The following is a 19,807-nucleotide window of genomic DNA, read 5'->3' on the forward strand; positions in this document are numbered from 1 at the left end:
TCGGTTATCTTTGACTTCTCCCATGTTGTTCGGGTAGATCTCCACCTCTTGAAGGTTGCCTACCCCTGATATCGTGCAGGAGCGTGTAATGTACAATATAGCGTAGGGCTTTGTTAAGCTGGCCATAGACATAGATTACTCCATCCACACAAATTAGGTGGATAGAGGAATCCCTGTACAATATCTCAGCCCAATTTTCTCCCCCCAGATCAGCCTGGCAACTCACAGTTCCAGCAACAGAATCTGTGTGTGTGTCACACAGAACATAGTTGCCAACATTTTAAAAAAGTTTCAGTGAAACCCTTTTTCCCACCCATTCAACAAGTACATGTATGTACTTTGTGTGTGGGACATTCCCTTAAATACTAAGGGTAAGACAGTATGTGTAGGAAAGAATTACGGACTATACGAGGGCATATGTAGGAAAGGAGTGTATAGGGTAGTATGTATAGAAGAGGAGTGATTAGGGTGTAATGGTGACCAGTATATACAGGAGCAGTGTATGACAGCAGTTAGTACATACAGGAGAGGAATACGCAGTATATGACAACGGTTAATAAATGTAGGAGAGGTGTGTGAAGTGTATGGCAGTGTGGCTGCAGCTCCAATAGCCCCTATGTTAATCTGGCCCTGGGTGTCTGCTACCCATCTCTGCCAATCCCTCCAATGCTTCCACTCACCCAATAAAATTTAAAATACTAACAACTTCCATAGCCATCCACAACTGCCCCCAGCTATATCACTAACCTTGTGTCAAAATACCAAACAAACTGGCCTCTTTGCTCCTGCTAAAACCTCCTGCTCTCTAGATCCCTAATCACTTCCTCCCATGCTCCCCTACAGGACTTCTCCAGAGCCTCTCGCATCCTTTGGAACTTCTTTACCCAATCTGTCCAACTATCTCCCACTCTACCCACCTTTAGGTAAGCCTATCCTGCCTCCATCCAACAACTACTTTTAATTGTATCCTTCTGCTCACCCCAACACCCCCCCCCCCCCCCCCCCAAATCACCTTCTGTATCACTTTACCCTCCCTTTCAGCTTGTATACTCTGAGCAGAGCCCTCTGCTTCCTCTTGTATTAAGTTGTATTGTAATTGTACGGTCTGCCTTCATTTTGTAAAGCACTGTGCAAACTGTTTGCATAATATACATCCTGTATAATCTAGGTCCAGTCTGGCATTGGCTGCAAACTGTGGGCTGCTGGAGTGAATATTCAAGAGCAGGTGGTCTGGTATGTCTCTGCCAGCATTTGCTTGATAGGATAATCTTCATGCAAATGGTCTTGACTCACTAAAGTTAAAGACATCCAAACGCTTTAACACCAAGCTAAACTGAGCTGGTACTGCATATGCAATGTTATAGCCACTAGTTAGGGCTGTGCGCCCTTTCTGCTCTGTATACTGTACAAACCTAGCAGCACACAGTATTCTTTCTTTGTGGGAGACTGTTCCTGTGTCCTCCACTGATTTATATAGTAAATTTTTTATTTTAACAAAAAATGTGTGATACTGAGCAGTTTACTTGTATTTGCTCACTTGAGCCCTCTTGTTAACTATTTACACTAATTTATGAAATGCATGTGCTTCAGTTCCATTGCCAACAAAAAGGGCCCTGGTTGGTCACCTCTAGCCCCCTTCACACCACCGCTTTGCATTTTTTTGACTTATCGTGACATTTACCTCAGTCCAATGTTGGTGCACATGGTGGTCAGTCCCTTTAATTCTTAAATATGGAGGATGCTTTGCACATTTTTACAGCAGTTTAAACCAGAAACAAAAACACATCAGGCTAGTTCATTAAGAATTTATCACATTTCTAAATCATTTAGTTACACAGGAATATAGCAGTTCTCATTCCTGTTTCCACATAACTGTTTTGATCACAGAAGATAAAAATCCTTGAGAAACAAATCCAGTGGGGATTCTTTTTTCCTAGGCACCTTCTCATAGGAGGAGGGAAAAAAAATCAAACAGGTTCTCGTGTACAGGCTCAGATCATGTCACATTAGTTTATATGATGAAAAACTTCAACCCTTTGTTCATTGAAGGGGAGCCGACAGTGATAGTCTTCAGCCCTCCAAAAGGTCAAATTTAAGGCAAAAAAAAAATTAAAATGGTCTAGATACAAAATTTATGTAAACCAACAAAATGGGCCATAAAGAATTTTAAACAGTGCGTACAATCTGAATAGGAAAACTTTTTTTCCACACTGAAGGTTTCAAGGAAGGAAACAAAACTAACCTTCACAAAACACAACTTCACAAATATTGTACAATTAAACTTTATAATACATCTCAATTCATACTAGGAATGCAATCTAAAACTGCACGCTACTTCAGTGGAAAAAAAAAAAAAGGAAAAAAAAAAAAAAAGGAAAAAAAAAGAAAGAAAATAGACATTTTTGTGCAATTTTCTGCCCAAAATGGCAGTGATCCCTGCATTGTTTTTTATTATTTCAAATGAACTTAACCCTTTTTCTGCCAAAGATGATCTGACAAGGCTTGGCTGCCCTCTTCAAGAGAGACCAGGTTAAGTAACAGTTACATATAATATAAAAAATTAAAATGAAAAAAAAAAAAAAAAAAAAGGAAGGCAAAAATTGGCAAACATCCAGCATCTCTAGTTATTTTTGTAGTTTGTTTTTAACCAAGTTGGTGAACATGTCATGATTAAAAAAATGGTTACTTTTTGTTGTATTTTAATAAATATACTGTATCTGACATCTGCACGGACATGATTATAGAATGGTATCAAAGTAAACAAATGGGCCAGCAACAGACAGCTGGTGTGTGTTGGGAGTCCTTCCTCTCATTGCGTTTGGTATCCAGCCATACGATAGCCTGTTTGGTTTGTGATCAGAGTTCCATTCTGTCCAGGTTGAGGTTGAACACCATAATTTGGTCCCACCCATGCTGCCGCTGCTGCTGCAGACGAAGGTGTTTGACTGAAAAAAAAAAAAAGGAGAAGGTTGATGGAATCTGTGCAGCTGCTGTAAAACTACTTTCCATATTGTACAGAAATTAAAGTGATATTAGGCCCCCGTTCACACCTGTGTCTTGTCATGCGATTTGACAGTTCAAAAATTGCACAAGTCGCACCCTATTTGTGCTTATGAAACTATCCAAATAGGTGTAACTCCAAATGGCACCAATTTAAAAAATGTTCCTGCACTATTTTTGGCAATTTCATGTGCAACTTGCACGGACATGTGTGCATGAAATCACACAGATGTCAGCAAGCCACACATGAAATTGTGCTGAAGTAGCGTGATTTCAAAGCTGCATTCGGTGTGAACTAGGGCTCAAGGTAGTTTAAAAAAAAAAAAAAACAATAAAAATAATATGGTCATACTTACCTGCTGTGTGTACCGGTTATGCACAGAGCAGCCCTGATCCTCCTCTTCTCGGGTCACCCGTTGGTGCTCCTGGCTCCTCCACTTATCCAAGTGCCCCCATAGCAAGCCGCTTGTTATGAGGCACTTGTGCATGCCTGCTCTGTGTCCACAAGACACACAGGACGAGGCACAGCCCCACTCCCTCCTCACTGGCTGAGGCTGACAGCAATGGGAGCCAATGGCTTTCACTGCTGTTTCTCAGCCAATGAGGCAGCAAAGACACAGGAGATCAGCTGCTCTCGTAGACATTGCTTGTTAAGTATTGGGGGGTGCGGGGGGGGGCTGCATACTGAAGGTTTTTCACCTTCAGCCTTTAAAACCAGTTTAAGACATTTACATACAGTATGGTCAGAGAAAGCAGCATGTGTTATGCCAAGTTAGGGCTCAATATCTATTGCCTAAATACGAGAGGCATGTGTATTCTTACTTGAATCTTGGTGTGCTTTGTGTATTCTTTTCAGACCCATGCAATCCAGTACGAAGCTGTGCAGGAACAGATTGCATTAAAGTGGGAGTCCGGCGACCAATTTTTTTTTTTTTTTTTTTAGGTCATTGAGACACACTGCTAATCCCAAAATAATACTCACAGTTTGGGTGTAATATTTCCGCCTCTGTCTGTTTTCGTACTGAAGAATAACTTTAAAAATGTGATGCTGGCTGTTTCCATCTTGCTTGTGGGCATGTGAAGCCCACAAGCATTGATTTCCTGGATGCAGTGAATGCTGTTCATTCACAGCTTGTTCACAAGCATGATCATTGTTCCCGCACTGAATATTGGGAAGCCTTACACTAAGCTCCCAGGAGACAGTGCGGCGCCGGGGAAAGGCAATAAACACGCCTACTCCCATGGGAGGAGAGACAGGAAGTGCCGCAATAAAAGTACAATATAAAGGTAATTACAGAGATAAAAAAAAAATTTCGTGCGGCATTTGAACATCTATGCAATTAACTGAAGGGGGTAAGATTAAGTTAAAAATTTGAGTGGAACCCTGCTTTAAGATCAGTCACTGCTAATCTGTATCCTTGTGAAGGATGATTTGCCTTGTACCTAAACAACCAACCCTGTAATTTTCTGCAGCCTGTAGAGGGTGTACCTTTAGGGTCCTCCCAGTTTTCCTTCCTGCACAGCCTATGTGTAGCACAGTGATGCTACCATTACTTACAAGGTGATAACTGGGTTTCCAAAAAAATTTGGTACACAAAATGGGTTTATATATTTTGTGGCTATTCTGGAATAGAATTTAAATAGAAGCTTTTGTGACCAGATTTCAGGTTTGAACATGAATTAAAGTAAACCCTTCACGAGCGAGCAGGAGATATAGGGTTAGCCACTGCTGTACCAAACAGAAAATGCCAGTTGTCTGATTGTACGGCTTCTAGTAGGTTTCCAAATAATTAACTTGCTACAAATATAGTGAGAACTGAACTTACTTAATCAGATTGCATTGAAGCCATAGCCAGCCAGGCAATTTACATTTTTAAAAACTGATCTGACAGCCTGTGTGTTTCACCCAGGTTTCCTTTAATGTTGCAGCTCTCAACCCTGGTACTAAGGTGTACGGACATGTGTTACAGGTCCACCAGTACAAACCTAGCATATGTACAGGGAGTTCAGTAAGGGCTAGCAGTGTACATGGATGTTTGTGCAGCACTTTTGAAGAAAAGTACCTTTTAGTTAATCGGTTAAAATGAAACCAGCACTCATTTTCTAAACTTACCTGAACACCATGGCTGGATCTCTCCTGTCCCTCATCTTTTGGCCACAAAACGCTAATCACCGATGTCCATAGTTACATCAACTGTATTGGATGACTAATCTATACAAAACTATGAGAAGCCAGCATGCAGGCCTGCTGTAATTTTTGTTGCCGGGAGAGGGAAGAGAGCAAAGGACTGAAGCATAAGGCTGGGCTCACATATATGCGGGTTTCTTACATCCAATTTGCATTACAGGCGAGTGTGAACCGTCTCTCAATAGAGCCGGTTCACACAAGTCCGGGGCGACCGCAGTCCGGATTGCAGAAGGGTCTTGTGCATCTTTGGGTCTGGTTCAGGTGCAAATTCAAGCAAAAATTCAGACCTGAATTCCACCTGAACCGATGAACAAGGGGATGCACCGGACCCCATGCTGTGAACCCGGCCTAAAATTAAGTATGGATTTGCGAAGGGGGTGGAGAGCTTTTACTTTAGCCAAGGAGCCTAGCAATTAAAGACAAGTATACTTTTACACAAAATTTGAAAAGGGCTGCTGTACCTACAAGAAACGCATTAAAAAAAAGGCCCCAACCCTTTTTTAAAATGCAGGCGAATGGAACCTCATGGTGCTGCAGCACCAATCAATGTGGTTTCACACAAGTGAAAACAAGTTGTGTTTTCCAGATGAGTGGGGGTGCCATTAAGAACAAATTGCACCCCCCACGCGTCTGCTAAAAAGTAGCACATTTTGCCTGCAGGTTAGGAATGTGCGTGACATGTTCCCGACCTGCTCATGTGTGAACCTAGGCTAAGGCAATGTGTGAACAAAATCACTTAGATGTGTTCACATTTATTGATTCTTTTGCCACATTTCCCATCTTTATAAAACAGGATAAGTCACAAAGTAATAGTGGAGTTACAACCACTTTTTCTCCCCCCCCCCCCATCCAAGGCAATAGTAATGCAATATGAACATAAGTTAAACTCATCTCAATTCTTCTCTGAAAGCAATCAGATGCATGTTTTATTTTTTGAATCTGAAACCCATATGGACAAGCACTAAAGCTGTTCAGCATTGCACATTTACCTGCTTATCAGTAAGTGTAAGACTCCTCCCCTACTGGTCCAATGCGAGGTTAGTCAACAAGTAATTTTAGCACCTGGAACACAGGGGTAAGATATGCCAAGCAATGGGCCATTCACACATACAGTGGGGGAAATTTGATACCCTGCAGATTTTGTAAGTTTGCCCACTTACAAAGAAATGAAGGGTCTATAATTTTTATCATAGGTGTATTTTAAATGATAGACAGAATATCAACCAAAAAATCCAGAAAAACACACGATACAAATGTTATAAATTGAGTTGCAGTTCAGTGAGTAAAATAAGTATTTGATCCCCAAGCAAAACATGACTTAGCACTTGGTGGAGAAACCATTGTTGGCAAGCACAGAGGTAAGACGTTTCTTGTAGTTGGTTACCAGGTTTGCACTCATCTCAGGAGAGATTTTGGTTCTCTCTTCATTACAGATCTTCTCTAAATCCTTAAGGTTTCTTGGCTGTCGCTTGGCAACTCGATGTTTCAGCTCCCTCCATAAATTTTCTATAGCCACTCCTTTGTTGCTTTGGTGGTATGTTTTGGATCATTGTCATGCTGGAAGACCCATCCACGACCCATCTTCAGTATTCTGGCTGAGGGAAGAAGGTTCTCATCCAAGATTTTACAATACATGGCCTCATCCACTGGCCCCTCAATGTGGCAAAGTCAATCTGTTACTTTAGCAGATAAACAGCCCCAAAGTATAACGTTTCCACCTCTGTGCTTGACTGTAGGGATGGTGTTCTTCCTCCAAACACTCAGAGTCCCCTCCTCAAGAAGGCACATGTACAGTCATGCCAATGAACATCTAAATGATTCAGAGGGGGATTGGGAGAAAGTGCTGTGCTCAGATGAGACCAAAATTGAGCTCTTTGGCATTAACTCGATTCAGTGTTTGGAGGAAGAAAAATCCTGACTAAACACTGAAGATGGGTCGTGGATGGGTCTTTCAGCATGACAATAACCCAAAACATACCGCCAAGGCTAAAAGGAGTGGTTCGAGAAGAAGCACATTAAAGGTCATGAGTGGCCTAGTCAGTCTCCAGACCTTAATCTTATAGAAAATTTATGGAGGGAGCTGAAATGTCGAGTTGCCAAGATGTCAGCCTAGAAACCTTCTGTAAAGAACAGTGGACCAAAATCCCCCGAGATGTGTGCAAACCTGGTCACTAACTACAAGAAAAGTCTTAACTCTGCGTTTACCAACAAGGGTTTCTCCACCAAGTACTAAGTCATGCTTGGGGATCAAATACTTATTTTACTCACTGAACTGCAACTTAATTTACGGCATTTGTTTTAGGTTTTTTTTGCTGGATTTTTGGTTGATATTCTGTCTCTATCATTTAAAATACACCCATGATAAAAATTATAGACCCATTGTTTCTTTGTAAGTGGGCAAACTCACAAAGTCTGCAGGGGATCAAATAATTATTTTCCCCATGGTAAGGTCCTCATGCCTACAAATTATGAAAACAGGCATGTATTGTATGCAATAGTGAAAGCCTATGTGAAATGCAAAGTCTAGGCATACGGAAATTAATGATTCAAGCTGTATTTTTTTTTTAAATGCCTCTACTCCTACTAAAAGGGATTTGCAACTTACAAGCACATAAAAACAGAATTCAAACCTCAAGAAATGATCCTCGAGTTCTCCACTTAAGCTGTCTTTCAAATCTTACATTCTTTGAATAGCTGTGACAGACAGGCCCTCCTGATGCTAATGCTTTTAGTACATACCCTTTGTCTGGTTAGTATTTTTAATTTATTTTTTTAACACTATAAGAATTAACAGCAGAGAACTTTTATTAACCACCTTGTGAACGCATACCACCGGTATCTTACTAGGAAATTATAGTACTTTAATTATGCTTTGCAGCCTGGATAGCCTTGCTTAGACCACAGGTTCTCAATCAGTGGTTCCTTTACCAAGGAAATACTTACGCATGATAAAGTAAATTCATCACATCAGCAGAGATTTAGCAAGCAATACATTTTCCACGTGGAAGGGTATTCAAGAATAGGGGATCCACATTGGAGGAGCATTTAAAGAGGTAAATACTTAAAAAATACTGATAAACATCACCTTAGACTGTAAATTGAGTTTAGTCTCTACTTTTTTCAGTTATAAAATGAAATAAAGTTACTGACTCTGGTCTTGGTCACTTTTGTGCACCTAGGCGATTGTATTTTTTTTCTGAAGAACAGTGAAATACATTAAATCCTTACCTAAAGCCCTGTTGATTCCAAGCTTGACCGTACACTCCATACGCAGGCACCTGCCAACCATTGGGCATATACTGGCCTATTTGCTGAGCTCCTCCATACCACTGTCCCCATTGTCCATATGTTGGCGGAAAGCTAATTTGGCTTTGCTGAGTGAGGGAAAGAAAGAGGGGGAAAAAAAAAAAAGGGGGGCTGTGACAATCGTCAAATGAAAGGTCAAATAATGACGGCACCTTGGAAAAACACTTTTTTTGCTTTATTTGCATCAAGTAGAAAATGCTAACATCCTAAACTTTAAGGAAAACTATTAAATGCTGTCCTCCGATTCAGGAATGAACATATTTCAAACATAACTACTCATAGGACTGCAAGCACAATAGTCATAGGCGGAAAAAAAAAAAAAAGTAGATCTTACTTGATCTGAAAGTGACTCTTAGTATAATAAAAACGGAGTTCCAGGCAAAAATTGAACTCCTTTGAAAACATATGTACTCCCCACCCCTGCCTCATTTTTTGGATTTTTTTTTCATACTTTTATACGTCACTTCCGCGGTTTTTCTTGTGCCCTCCTCCTTCCCACTGTCGCCTTCTGTGACCTGCGTGTCCACCAGAAGACGACAAGAACAGAAGACGAGAAAGCGCCATGCGACTCGCGCAGTAGGAAACAGGCTGTGAAGCTGCAAGGATTCACTTCCTGTTTCTCTTAGTAAGGATGTTGGTGCCTGCACCCGGAGCTGATGGACGGATCGGCTTCAGGCATCGCAGGCTCCCTGGACAGGCAAGTGTACTTCTATTAAAAGTCCAGGAGCTACAGTATTTGTAGCTCCTGACTTGAAATTTTTTTCACTCAAGCTGGAACTACGCTTTAAGAAGGAGTAAAATATAACTAAAGTCAATTTTTTTGTTCCCCCTTTAGGTATATTCACCCTCTGTTTGGTCCCGTTTACCAACAGTGAAAGGAAACCCCAAAATTGAGAGAAATACAGTATGCCCTCACTTCCAGGACAGGAATTGAAATTTCTCTATAAATTATTTTTTAGCAGCGTGAGAAATGGTTAGAACTTCTTCCCACATTACTGTTGCGGATCTTCCATTCACTTTCTGCATGGTCACTCATACCGATTAAAGCAGTGGAAATTGGCTACCCTAGCCAAAGCCAAAAAGGTTTCATCTGAACCTGTATGGTACTTATACCTGTTCTGAACCCTTTACATAGTTGTGTAAATGGGCCAAACACCTTCAGCAGGTGGAATGATCTGTTTTACTTGTGGCACCCCCCCCCCCCCCCCCCATAGCGATATCTACCATTATGGATACTGCAGAAACACAGTCAGTCTTTGAAAAAGCAAAATCACCTGGAGCTACACTTTAGCCCTCCAAAACACTGAAACACACTGATCTGTAGTGAAGGGGAACCCTTCGCCACTCGTAGAACGTCCTACTTGCTTGAAATTTTCCTAGTGAATTCCTATGGTCATCAATCTGTACCCACAAGATCAACTGCTATTTCATTTCTCTTTGTTTAGTTACTGGCTTAGTAACAAACTTCCTGCAAAATATGTAAAATGCACTTACTTGTTGTACTGGATTCAGCATATCTGGAGTCTCCTTGCCCCAGTAGCACTTTACTACATGACCTTCAATAGTAGTTCCATTCACACTAACTATAGCATGAGCTGCACTTTCATGAGAATTAAACCTGTAAAGATACATAACCATCATCAAATAATATTCACAGTATTATACTTTTCCACAGCCCCACATTCCCACGTCTAGGCCATCACAAAACAAGGGCCACTTTGTGTTTTCATGGGTTAATATAGATACGTTAATAAGGAGAACAGTTATATATGCTTTCCAGGCCCAAAGTTGCAAGATCATGTCAATAAAGTCCAACAAAAAGCTTTATTATGGACAGGTGGAGCACATGATGTACCCTTTTCATTTATGAAACCCCTCCAAGTGATTTGAGTGCCAGGGCCAGATTTAACAAAAAATGCCAGAATGTAATTTTTAAAGCCTATTTTGAGCAGATGGGGCTTTGCTATCAAGCACTAGAATATAGTTAATACTCTACAGATAAAAAGCTTACCCATTTAAACAGGAAAGGTTTCCAGAAATGAAGTGGTTATTGTTAACCTCACAGTCCCTAACCCAGAAGTATGAAGATAAGGACAAGGACTTGGCATACTTTGCTCCTAGTCAGTGATTTAGAAACTACTAAAGACTGTAGGTCCTCGTAAGAGCCAGGCAACTATAATTTTCAGAAAAAGAGGTAAGTAATGGCAGCTCCCACATTTCTCCTAAAGAAAGGTAGAGTACACTTTATAGTGAAGCTGAACTATACTTTTTAAAACAAATTCCTCCCTAAGAGCAGATACCATAAGATACATGCTATTTCCTTCACTAGCCAGAAGAGGCTGTTCCCTTCACCTTTATAGATTCCTTGGGATCGGACTTTACGACTAAACCCTGTCAGGTCTAGTGTCCAATCAGACTACCTCAGTGATCAGTAGGAGCACTTTCTTCACACAGAGAGATGGACTTGGTAAAGCCTAATTCATTAAAGAGGAACTGCAGTCTGCTCCCAAAATTTGTAATAAAAACATCTTTGCCATTCTGAAGCTTCAACCCAACCACTTTGCAGATCATTTTATATATACTGTGATTCTGTACTTGCCAAATATGATACAGAAATCTGCCTCTGAGTCTGGCTACAATCATTTTAACAGTGGGCAGCTGAAGATGCTGCCTGTTCACTTCCTGGATTTACAGACCTCCAGCTCTACAGCTCTCATTGGCCCTCTTATGACTCATCTCACTTCCCTGGCAAACTCTCAGGAGAGTGAGCTGTGCATGTCATCATAAGCCTAGGCGTTTTACTAGACAAGAAACATGAAGTGGGCTGTATAAGGTATTTACTGGCAGAAAAAAAAAATTCTTTTCTATCCAAAGTTAAAACAAGGGCAGAAGATGATAGATAGATGGAAAGATGAAAAAAAATGACTGAAGTTCAGCTTTAAGTCCAGAAATATCAGGCCCTACTTGGCAAAAGGAGAGTATAGCAGGGTTTGTAGCTACTCAAAATGCAATAAAAGCTATACTGGACTTCCTAACGTTAGGCAGGACACTTGGTTAAGAACTAAAACTGAGGAGTATTGGTTAATTTTAAAGAAAGGAGCACACTACAAAGACAACATACACAAAAGAAAGGAGTGGACCCAGTTCCCTGTGCAGTTAATTGACTTAGCAACCTAATGACTTACCGTACAAAAGAGTACCCTTTATCTGGGAAAACGCGGACCTCCATTATTTGACCAAATGGGGAAAAAGTCTGACGCATAAGTTGTTCTGTAGAAGAACCATAGGCACAAAATTAAAAGAAAGTCATCCCCCTAGGGCAGGATATAACAGCTCGGAAAAGCAAAACGCTTACCTGTTAACCCGGATGTAACACCACCACAATACACAGTGCAGTTGCTGGGACTTGACTGGTTCACCACCTCATCATAAGACAACTGTTTCGTATTGGCTGAAGAGAAAGTATATTTAGGAAGGCTTATAGAGAAAAGATCTAACTACATTACATACAAATTATAATAAACCCCCCCCCCCCCCCGACAGAAACACCATAAATAGAATTGATCACAAAAAGGTAATGTCAACACATCACCAGTTTGTCCTAAATATAGCTTTAAATCCAGGGCAAAGATCAGGATTTTGTGAGACTTCCAGGGTCACCCAAACATGGGGAAAAATACCAGCAAAGCCATGGGCTGGTAAAGCACTTGCATGTTAACCACTTCAATACCAGGTACTTTCGCCCCTTCCTGCCCAGGACAATTTTCAGCACTGTCACACTTTGAATGACAATTGCACGGTCATGAAACACTGTACCTAAACTAAATTTTTATCATATTCTTCCCACAAATAGAGCTTTCTTTTGGTGGTATTTAATAACCACTGGGGGGTTTATTTTTTGCTAAACTAAAAATTACCGTTATTCGGTTATAAAATTTTGTTTTCTCCTTCACTGATGGGCACTGATAGGCGGCTGCGATGGGCACCGACAGGCAGCACTGATGATGAGGTACTGATGAGGTTCTGACAGGTGTAACTGTAGGGCACTGATTGTCAATGTGATGGGCATTAATTGGCTTTTTATTGGGCACTGACGGGCGATCCTGAGGGGGCACTGACTGGCAGCTAATGGGCACCTTTTTGGCTGCTGTGGTGGCACATCTGATGGGGCTGTGCTGATAAATCAATGTGCTGATTATCAGCACAGACCACCCCTCTGACAGGGACAGCCGCCAATCTGCACTCCCAGTCAGTGCGAACCCAGGAATGCCGTTTATTGGCACTTCCTGGTTCACGCGATGATCAGCTGCGATTGGTCACAGCTGATCACGTAATAAGAAGCCTCTGTCAGATTTATCCTGTGATGGTACTCAAGGCCAAATGTTGATGTAAACCAGATTGTATTTCCTGTTAAACTTTCTTTCCCTGCACCAGGCAAAGTTCTATTTGTGATGATAGACCTGAGGTAGATTGACTAGCATGGGAGTTACTGGCTCAGAGAGACCCCCATCTCTTTAGACCTGGGCTTCAATAGCCACAGCATTAAAACCAGCCATGGTGAACCAGGGTGGTAAACTAATAAACGTATTGTAATGAATCTGCGCTATGGTAACACGTGTGGCTGCTGGCAAACAAAGTTTGATATACCCAAACCTAAAGCCTTACAATTTTGTGTAATGGTGCCAGTGAAGATGGATAGATGGATAGATAAAAAAAATATACATACAAAAAAACAAACAAGTAAGACAGTGCTCAATGTGCCAAATGTAAAGCTTCTCTTAAAGTGTCTGTTAATCCAAAAACAAAAAATAAATAAAATTGATCATGTTCCCTTAAAGCAGGTTATACAGCACAGTGCCCCCTGTATCACCTGAAATACCCAGCTGATCCTGCCAGTTTCTACCCTCACTTCTGTACACTGACTATGATATATCAGGGCTGCTGAGCCCAGAAACCGTGGTCAGAGTACGTGCCTCCATCACACGCTATCTGCAGCTCTCCCTGTGTCTCCTCTGTCCTCCTCCCCCATCCCCTACCTGCCCGTCAGCTCTCACTAATGCTGCTCTGCTCCTCTCCCCACCACTTCAAAAGTAACTGATCATTATATTATCCCCTCTGTCACATAAAAACCTGTGTCCTACTGCCTGTGCTTTTAAAAAAAAAAAAAAAAAAAAAAGCCAATTTCTACCTGTTTTAACAGGTAGTGTTTTCCAGCGATCACATGACTCCTGGCTCTCTACTCCTCACTTCCTTGGCCGACGTCAGCAAGGGAATCTTGGCCCTGCCTGCTGGAGCTATCAGACGAGGGAGCTGAGAGCCTGGAGTCATGCGATTGCTGGAAGACACTGTTAAAACAGATATATAAAAAAAAAATGTTTTCTAAAGCACAGGCACTAGGACACAGCTTTTTATGTGACAGAGGAGATGATAGAATGATCAGTTAGTGGCTTAACAAACACTTTAAAGCTAAGTCCATATATATTCAGATAAAAAAAAGATCTTCCCCTATCCAGCTGATCCTTGTAGTGTAACAAATGCCACCAGCTTAATCAAAAGCACAAATGGATGGACAACATGAATTGGGGCAGAGTCAGTGAACTGAACTTTAGCATGAAGTCCCGGACATTGTAGTATTGATTTAATTAAACTGGAGAGTGTAAAATCTGGTGCAGCTCTGCACAGAAACCAATCAGCTTCCAGGTTTTGTGGCCCAAGCTTAATAGAACAAACTGAAGTTACACGCCGATTGGCTGCCATGCAAAGCTACACCAGATTTTGCACTCTCCAGTTTAATAAAAATCAACTAGTGTCTCTTACTCAGAATAAAGAAAAATATCATTACAACTTTACCTAGTTCTGCCCCATGTCTAGTTATGAGGCCAGTATAACCCAATAGTATCAGAATAACTACTGATCCTATGTCACTTAAAAAAATGGGAAAAGAAACTGTTTACACTATTTTGCATCTCAGTGCCAGACATATAAAACTCAATTTTAATAACAGATACCTGACCCAAATAAGTTACAACTGTACTTTTAGATGGCTGGTAAAGATATGCTGTTGAGATGCTACTCACATTCATAGGTGCTTTTTGGGGCTGGAGGTTTTCTCGTGGCCCAATTTGTCCTGATTTGACGACCACCAAGCCACTGTCCTCCCATCTGTGCAATAGCACTTTCTGCATCCTGAAAACACAAGGCAAGACAATAAAGACTAAAGTACTGCTCAAATTCTTTAGAATTCTTAAAATACATTAGTTATGGACAGAGGTGCCATGCCCACTTACACCTGTTCTGGAGAAAAGAACAAAAACAAACACAAAACAACTTAACCACCTCAATACTGGGCCAATTCTGACACTCCTCACATACATGTAAAAATCTATTTTTTGCTTTACTAGAAAATTACTTAGAACACCAAAACTATATATATATACATACATATATATATATATATATATATATATATATATATATATATACATACACACACATAGAAAATAAAATGGCGGTTGTTACAATATTTTGGGGGAAAAAAATATGTGGTGCAATCACCGTTTACATACACGTGCTGGACCGCCGTGTGCATTTGCCACTGCATGTGAGCACAGGGTGACAGGGGGCGCTTTAACATTTGTCTTATCAATTTTACAGTGTAAAAAAAAAAAAAAAAAAAAGCGATCACCTTTATAGCTGTCAAAAGGACTGTAAATATCACCTTTTGACAGCAATAGCAATGAGAGGTACTCTTTATGGAGAGTACTCTTTCCTTCGTGCTCCAATGCAGCCGAACAGACACAGATCGGTCTGTTCGGCTGCTTCACTGGCTGATATGCAGCCAGTAAACAAAGAGCCGGAACCGGAAGTGACTAAGTAGTCAACGTTTGCCAGTTCTTACATCACACGGTGGGAGGAACAGCTTAAGATCCTCTCACTATGAGGCCGGACAGGGATGCCGCCTGTCGCATTGCTCCAAGGCTTCCCCATCACTCGGGAGAGCCCGGTAATGGCAGAGGGAGGGGGGTGGGACCCCCTTACGACACCTGTAAAAGTATTCCAGCAGCTGCCCAGCCGATCGGGAATATTTTTATATGAAAGAGAATCGCCAGCTTTAAATAAAAAAAAAAAAATGACACCGGGATCATTGTTGTAGCCTCAACCATGATCCTAATATAACTGCTTCCCTACTGCAACATATATATACCGTATTTATCGGCGTATAACACGCACTTTTTTCCCCTTAAAATCGTGGGTGCGTGTTATAGGCCGATCCCCGCTAATTGTGAGCTATTGCCGCCGACATTCACATAGCGAGTAGTTTTAAATATGGCGCTGCGGAGTTCGGAGGGACTCGGCGGAGCTGAACGAGCGCCGCCAAAATCACAGAGCCAAGATACACAGTCGAGTGTATTCAGCTCTTTCCGGCGCCGCTCAGTCACACCCAGTCCCGCCATTGGACCTGTGTTATGTCCATCATAGGGCGGGACTGTGAGCAGCGCCGGAAAGAGCCGAATACACTCGACTATGTGTATCGACTATCGACTATGTCTTCGTTCAGTTCGGCCGGCGCTGAGTCCCTCCGAACTCCACGGTGCCATATTTAAAACACAAACTACTGTTGGCGGCGATCTGTACTGTGTATGTCGGCGGCGATCAAGCATGGACACTGGGGCAAAGCTGCACTGACAAGGCTGCACTGGGGCAAAGCTGCACTGACACTGAAAAGGCTGCAATGACACTAACAAGGCTGCAGATGAACACTGATGAGGCTGCATTGATGGGCATTTAAATGTACGTTTTTTTTCCTTAAACTTCCCTCCTAAAAGTTTTTTTCCTTAAAATTCTCTCCTAAACTTGGGGCGCGTGTTATACGTCGGCGCGTGTTATACGCCGATAAACACGGTATATATATATATATATTGTGACTGGTAGGGAAGTGGTTAAAATACTTACCTTACCCCCAGATTCTGTATTTCAACTGGGTATTTCAATTGGTGAGATCATCTTCCTTCTGTAGAGATCCTAGGGAATGGCCAGCTTACCAAATTCTAAAAGATAACGCTATAGCACAGTGCAGAGTTATTTGGCATTCCCCAGGATTTTGCCAGAAGGAGGACTGTCACCTTTTCTAGATGCTGTGGGCAAAAACTAAGCACAAGGCAGTATTTATTAAGTGTTTTTGTTATACTATCAAACTGACATTATACTGCTATTATAGTGGATGAGGCCTGGTTATATTACGTGGACCTTGCTCAACAAAAAACAAAAAAATAAATAAAAATAAACACACATAGTGGATGGGCCAAATGTCTCTTTCTGAAACATGATTCTGCATGGGGTAAACAGATCAGGATTTTGAATCGGCACCAATGGATTTAAAGGGCCTTGAAAAATCTGTGCTGCTCCAATAGCTTTAAAATTACCAGCAACTTTCACAGTAAGGGCTCATGGGCAATTGTGGGGGGGGTTGGGTGGTAAAAACAGGTGGTTGAGCTGCAGTTTTAGCTTTCCCCTGGATGTCCACCTAAATTCTAAAATTACAGATGAAAAGAGCTGTACAAATGCCGTGGCAATTTTAACTCAGCCAGCAGAGTTGACAGGCAGCACCGCCTATCAAACTCACCCACTGAGGTGAAAGAGAGAGTACTGCAACCATAAGGCAAACAATTGGCTTTCGGTTGCAGTGTGGTATATCTTGATACAAAATCCCTCTTGGGATAAAAAAAACAAAAAAACAAAAAGAACCCCCAAAAACGACTATTTAGGATGCAGCAGGACTGCTTCCTGAATGTCTGCCAGCTCCATCATGGACCACTTTACTGAGGGCGAGAAGCACTGCCACTCCACTGTGAAAGAGCCCTAAAAGGTATTTTCACACTCTAGGTATTAAAAAAAAAAAAAACAAAAAAAACAAAAAAAAAATGCTTTTCACAGAGAGAAATGACACATTTAAGTTGGAAATCCCCCAGCAACTGACAAAACACGTGCACAAGGTGAAACGGATATCAGGTAACATGTAAGGTTGCAAACTTCAGTACAAGCAGGAACTAAACATACCCATTTGTTGAAAAACGACACAAAACCATAGCCTTTTGATTTTCCAGTTGTCATGTCCTTTACCACTCGTGCATCTCTGCAATCAAAAAAAAAAGACCCATTTACCTATGGAATCGCATTCCTAAAAGCAAATACAAATAAGGGAAGCAAATCACAACAGACCACACTGTGACCCCATATCACTCCTTTGTCCCTTTTAAAAAGGCCAAAGTAGAAAGCATCAGCAAATCAAAAAGTTTAAAGCAGTCCCTTTACATCGGTCATAAAGAGCTAAGAAAAAACTTCTATTTTAAAAAGGGGTGGAGGGGAATGGCAATTAATAAGGTGTACATGCAAATTAATTGATTATAACAACTTAAAACACATTAACACAAACTACAGCTGATCCCACTCACAACATGGCTACTTCCACATCAAGCATGGGCTAAAGCAAGCGACTGAAAATTGAGTCATTTAACCTTGGAATAGTTGTACACCTTTAAAATTAGTGGCTCTCTTGTGTGTTTTATCCATTCATTTATTTTGAACTCTTTCAGTGCAGAAGAGACCTGCAACAATGGTGCAGACCACGCCAGCTGTGAAAAAGTTAAACCATGCAATTTGTTCCTGGTCATTGCAAACACAATTTCAATTACTTAAATGGAAATAAAAATAATAAAAACGGAAAATAGGAAAAATGATATATATATTTAAAAAAAATAGGAATTAAAAAAAAGGGCATACGTGGCCTGTTAACTGAATTCTCAGGTCAATGCGTTAACCCCCTTTTTGGTCTGTGGCCAGCTGTAAATTTTGAGAAATTAAATATTAAAAACCAGTTAACAGTAATAAAAAAAGAAAAAAGAAAAATTCAATAGTGAAATTATTTTGAATGAGGATTGGAGAACGCAGCAAGAATCTAAAAGGACATTGAAGTTACACAGGAAAAGATTGGCTCCGTCTTTTCTTTCTACTTACGATATTCTTCCAAAAGGTCCAAAGGCAGCTTTAATGTCATCAGTTGTTATCTCGGGGCTCAAATCACCAACAAAAACATGGAAATGATCTTGTTGGGAGAAGGAGATGGGAACAGGGTGAAAGGGGAAAACAACATTTTCATATTTTTAAATGTCACATATTACAGATTACTCAACTCAATATATTGCTCCATTATTAGAAAAAGAAAAAGCAGCAATTAGATACAAGATGTTAAAATTAAAGCCCCCCCCAGATTAGACCCATTGCTCAATGCTATGTATTGCCCATGTATATTATAGTATCATTGGTTACTCTATTCAACTACTGAATTTATTTAAAACTATATATTTTTTAATAAAACGATGTACATAAAATATGCCCCAATAAAGTGAAAATATATATCTACTTTTTTTGTAGACACACGCACAATTGGTATTTGTTTTCTGGAGAAAGAATATAGGCACAGCCATGCTCATTATATGGCAGATATTGCCACAAAGAAAAAAAAAATAAAGTTTATGGGAGTTTTAGACAATGATAGATCAATATACTCTACTCTATGTATACAATAAAATGCCTTCTTAAAGGAGAATATCTGCCCGGATCGGCAAGGATCTTTCCTTTGTTTACTAGGTATCAAATTTTTAAAGAACAAGCAGAAAAATATGGATATTGCCTATGGCAAAGAGTTAGAATGTGATCAGTCACCATGAAAAATATTGCCCCTTTTTCTTTTTCATCACTGATATGGATTAAGACATGATGTTCAATTTGAATATAACAGAAAATTATGATATTTAGAGGGCCTTCCCTTTCTGGAATACACCAAGTTTCACATAAGATGAGACTTATCTTTTCCTAACATACACCACTATGCATACAGTACATGATTAGTTGCAGCAAAACAACCCTTTAACAAAGTGATATGTTTTGACCAAATCTTCAGCAAAATGGAGGACAAAACACATCGATTCTCCTACTCTAAGCCACAGTTAAAAGGACTTGCACAGAGAATCACATATTCCCCAGTTTTCTCTTTCATTTAAAGTATAACTAGAAGGCAACATTTTTTTTAGTTGGATAAAGTGGAGAGGGATTACAACCCTTTTAGGTTATTTCTCCTACTGTCCCTGCTAGGGAGATTTAGCTCCAGCTCACACCAAATGTGGCTTTGAAACCAATTTTCAAAGCTTTCAGTCAGTGCGATTTCATGTGCTGGCTGCCCACATCTGTGCGGCTTAATGCACCAATGTCAATGCAAGTCGCTCATGAAATGGCCCAAAAAAGTGCAGGAACCTT

The 19,807-nt window shown here is 40.7% G+C and overlaps 1 protein-coding gene across 4 annotated transcripts in view; it reads right to left on the reverse strand.

Moving 5' to 3' along the window:
- Positions 1–1,791: 1,791 nt before the first annotated feature.
- The window catches only part of TIA1 (TIA1 cytotoxic granule associated RNA binding protein), a 62,236-nt gene continuing 44,220 nt past the window's right edge, over positions 1,792–19,807 (reverse strand). For 2 of the 4 annotated variants that reach the window (XM_073621996.1, XM_073621995.1), the window contains 8 exons: positions 18,509–18,596; positions 17,552–17,627; positions 14,572–14,680; positions 11,850–11,945; positions 11,680–11,764; positions 9,989–10,112; positions 8,417–8,562; positions 1,792–2,945 (listed from right to left, as the gene is read on the reverse strand). In XM_073621996.1, the coding sequence (XP_073478097.1) occupies positions 2,810–2,945; positions 8,417–8,562; positions 9,989–10,112; positions 11,680–11,764; positions 11,850–11,945; positions 14,572–14,680; positions 17,552–17,627; positions 18,509–18,596 (860 nt within the window). In that variant the 3' untranslated portion in view covers positions 1,792–2,809. Of the gene's footprint in view, positions 2,946–8,416; positions 8,563–9,988; positions 10,113–11,679; positions 11,765–11,849; positions 11,946–14,571; positions 14,681–17,551; positions 17,628–18,274; positions 18,335–18,508; positions 18,597–19,807 lie in introns of those variants that run through there. The other 2 variants (XM_073621997.1, XR_012242994.1) reach the window with 2 other exon arrangements.

Source organism: Aquarana catesbeiana, linkage group LG03 (assembly GCF_042186555.1).
Source record: "Aquarana catesbeiana isolate 2022-GZ linkage group LG03, ASM4218655v1, whole genome shotgun sequence".
Lineage (NCBI taxonomy): Eukaryota > Metazoa > Chordata > Amphibia > Anura > Ranidae > Aquarana > Aquarana catesbeiana.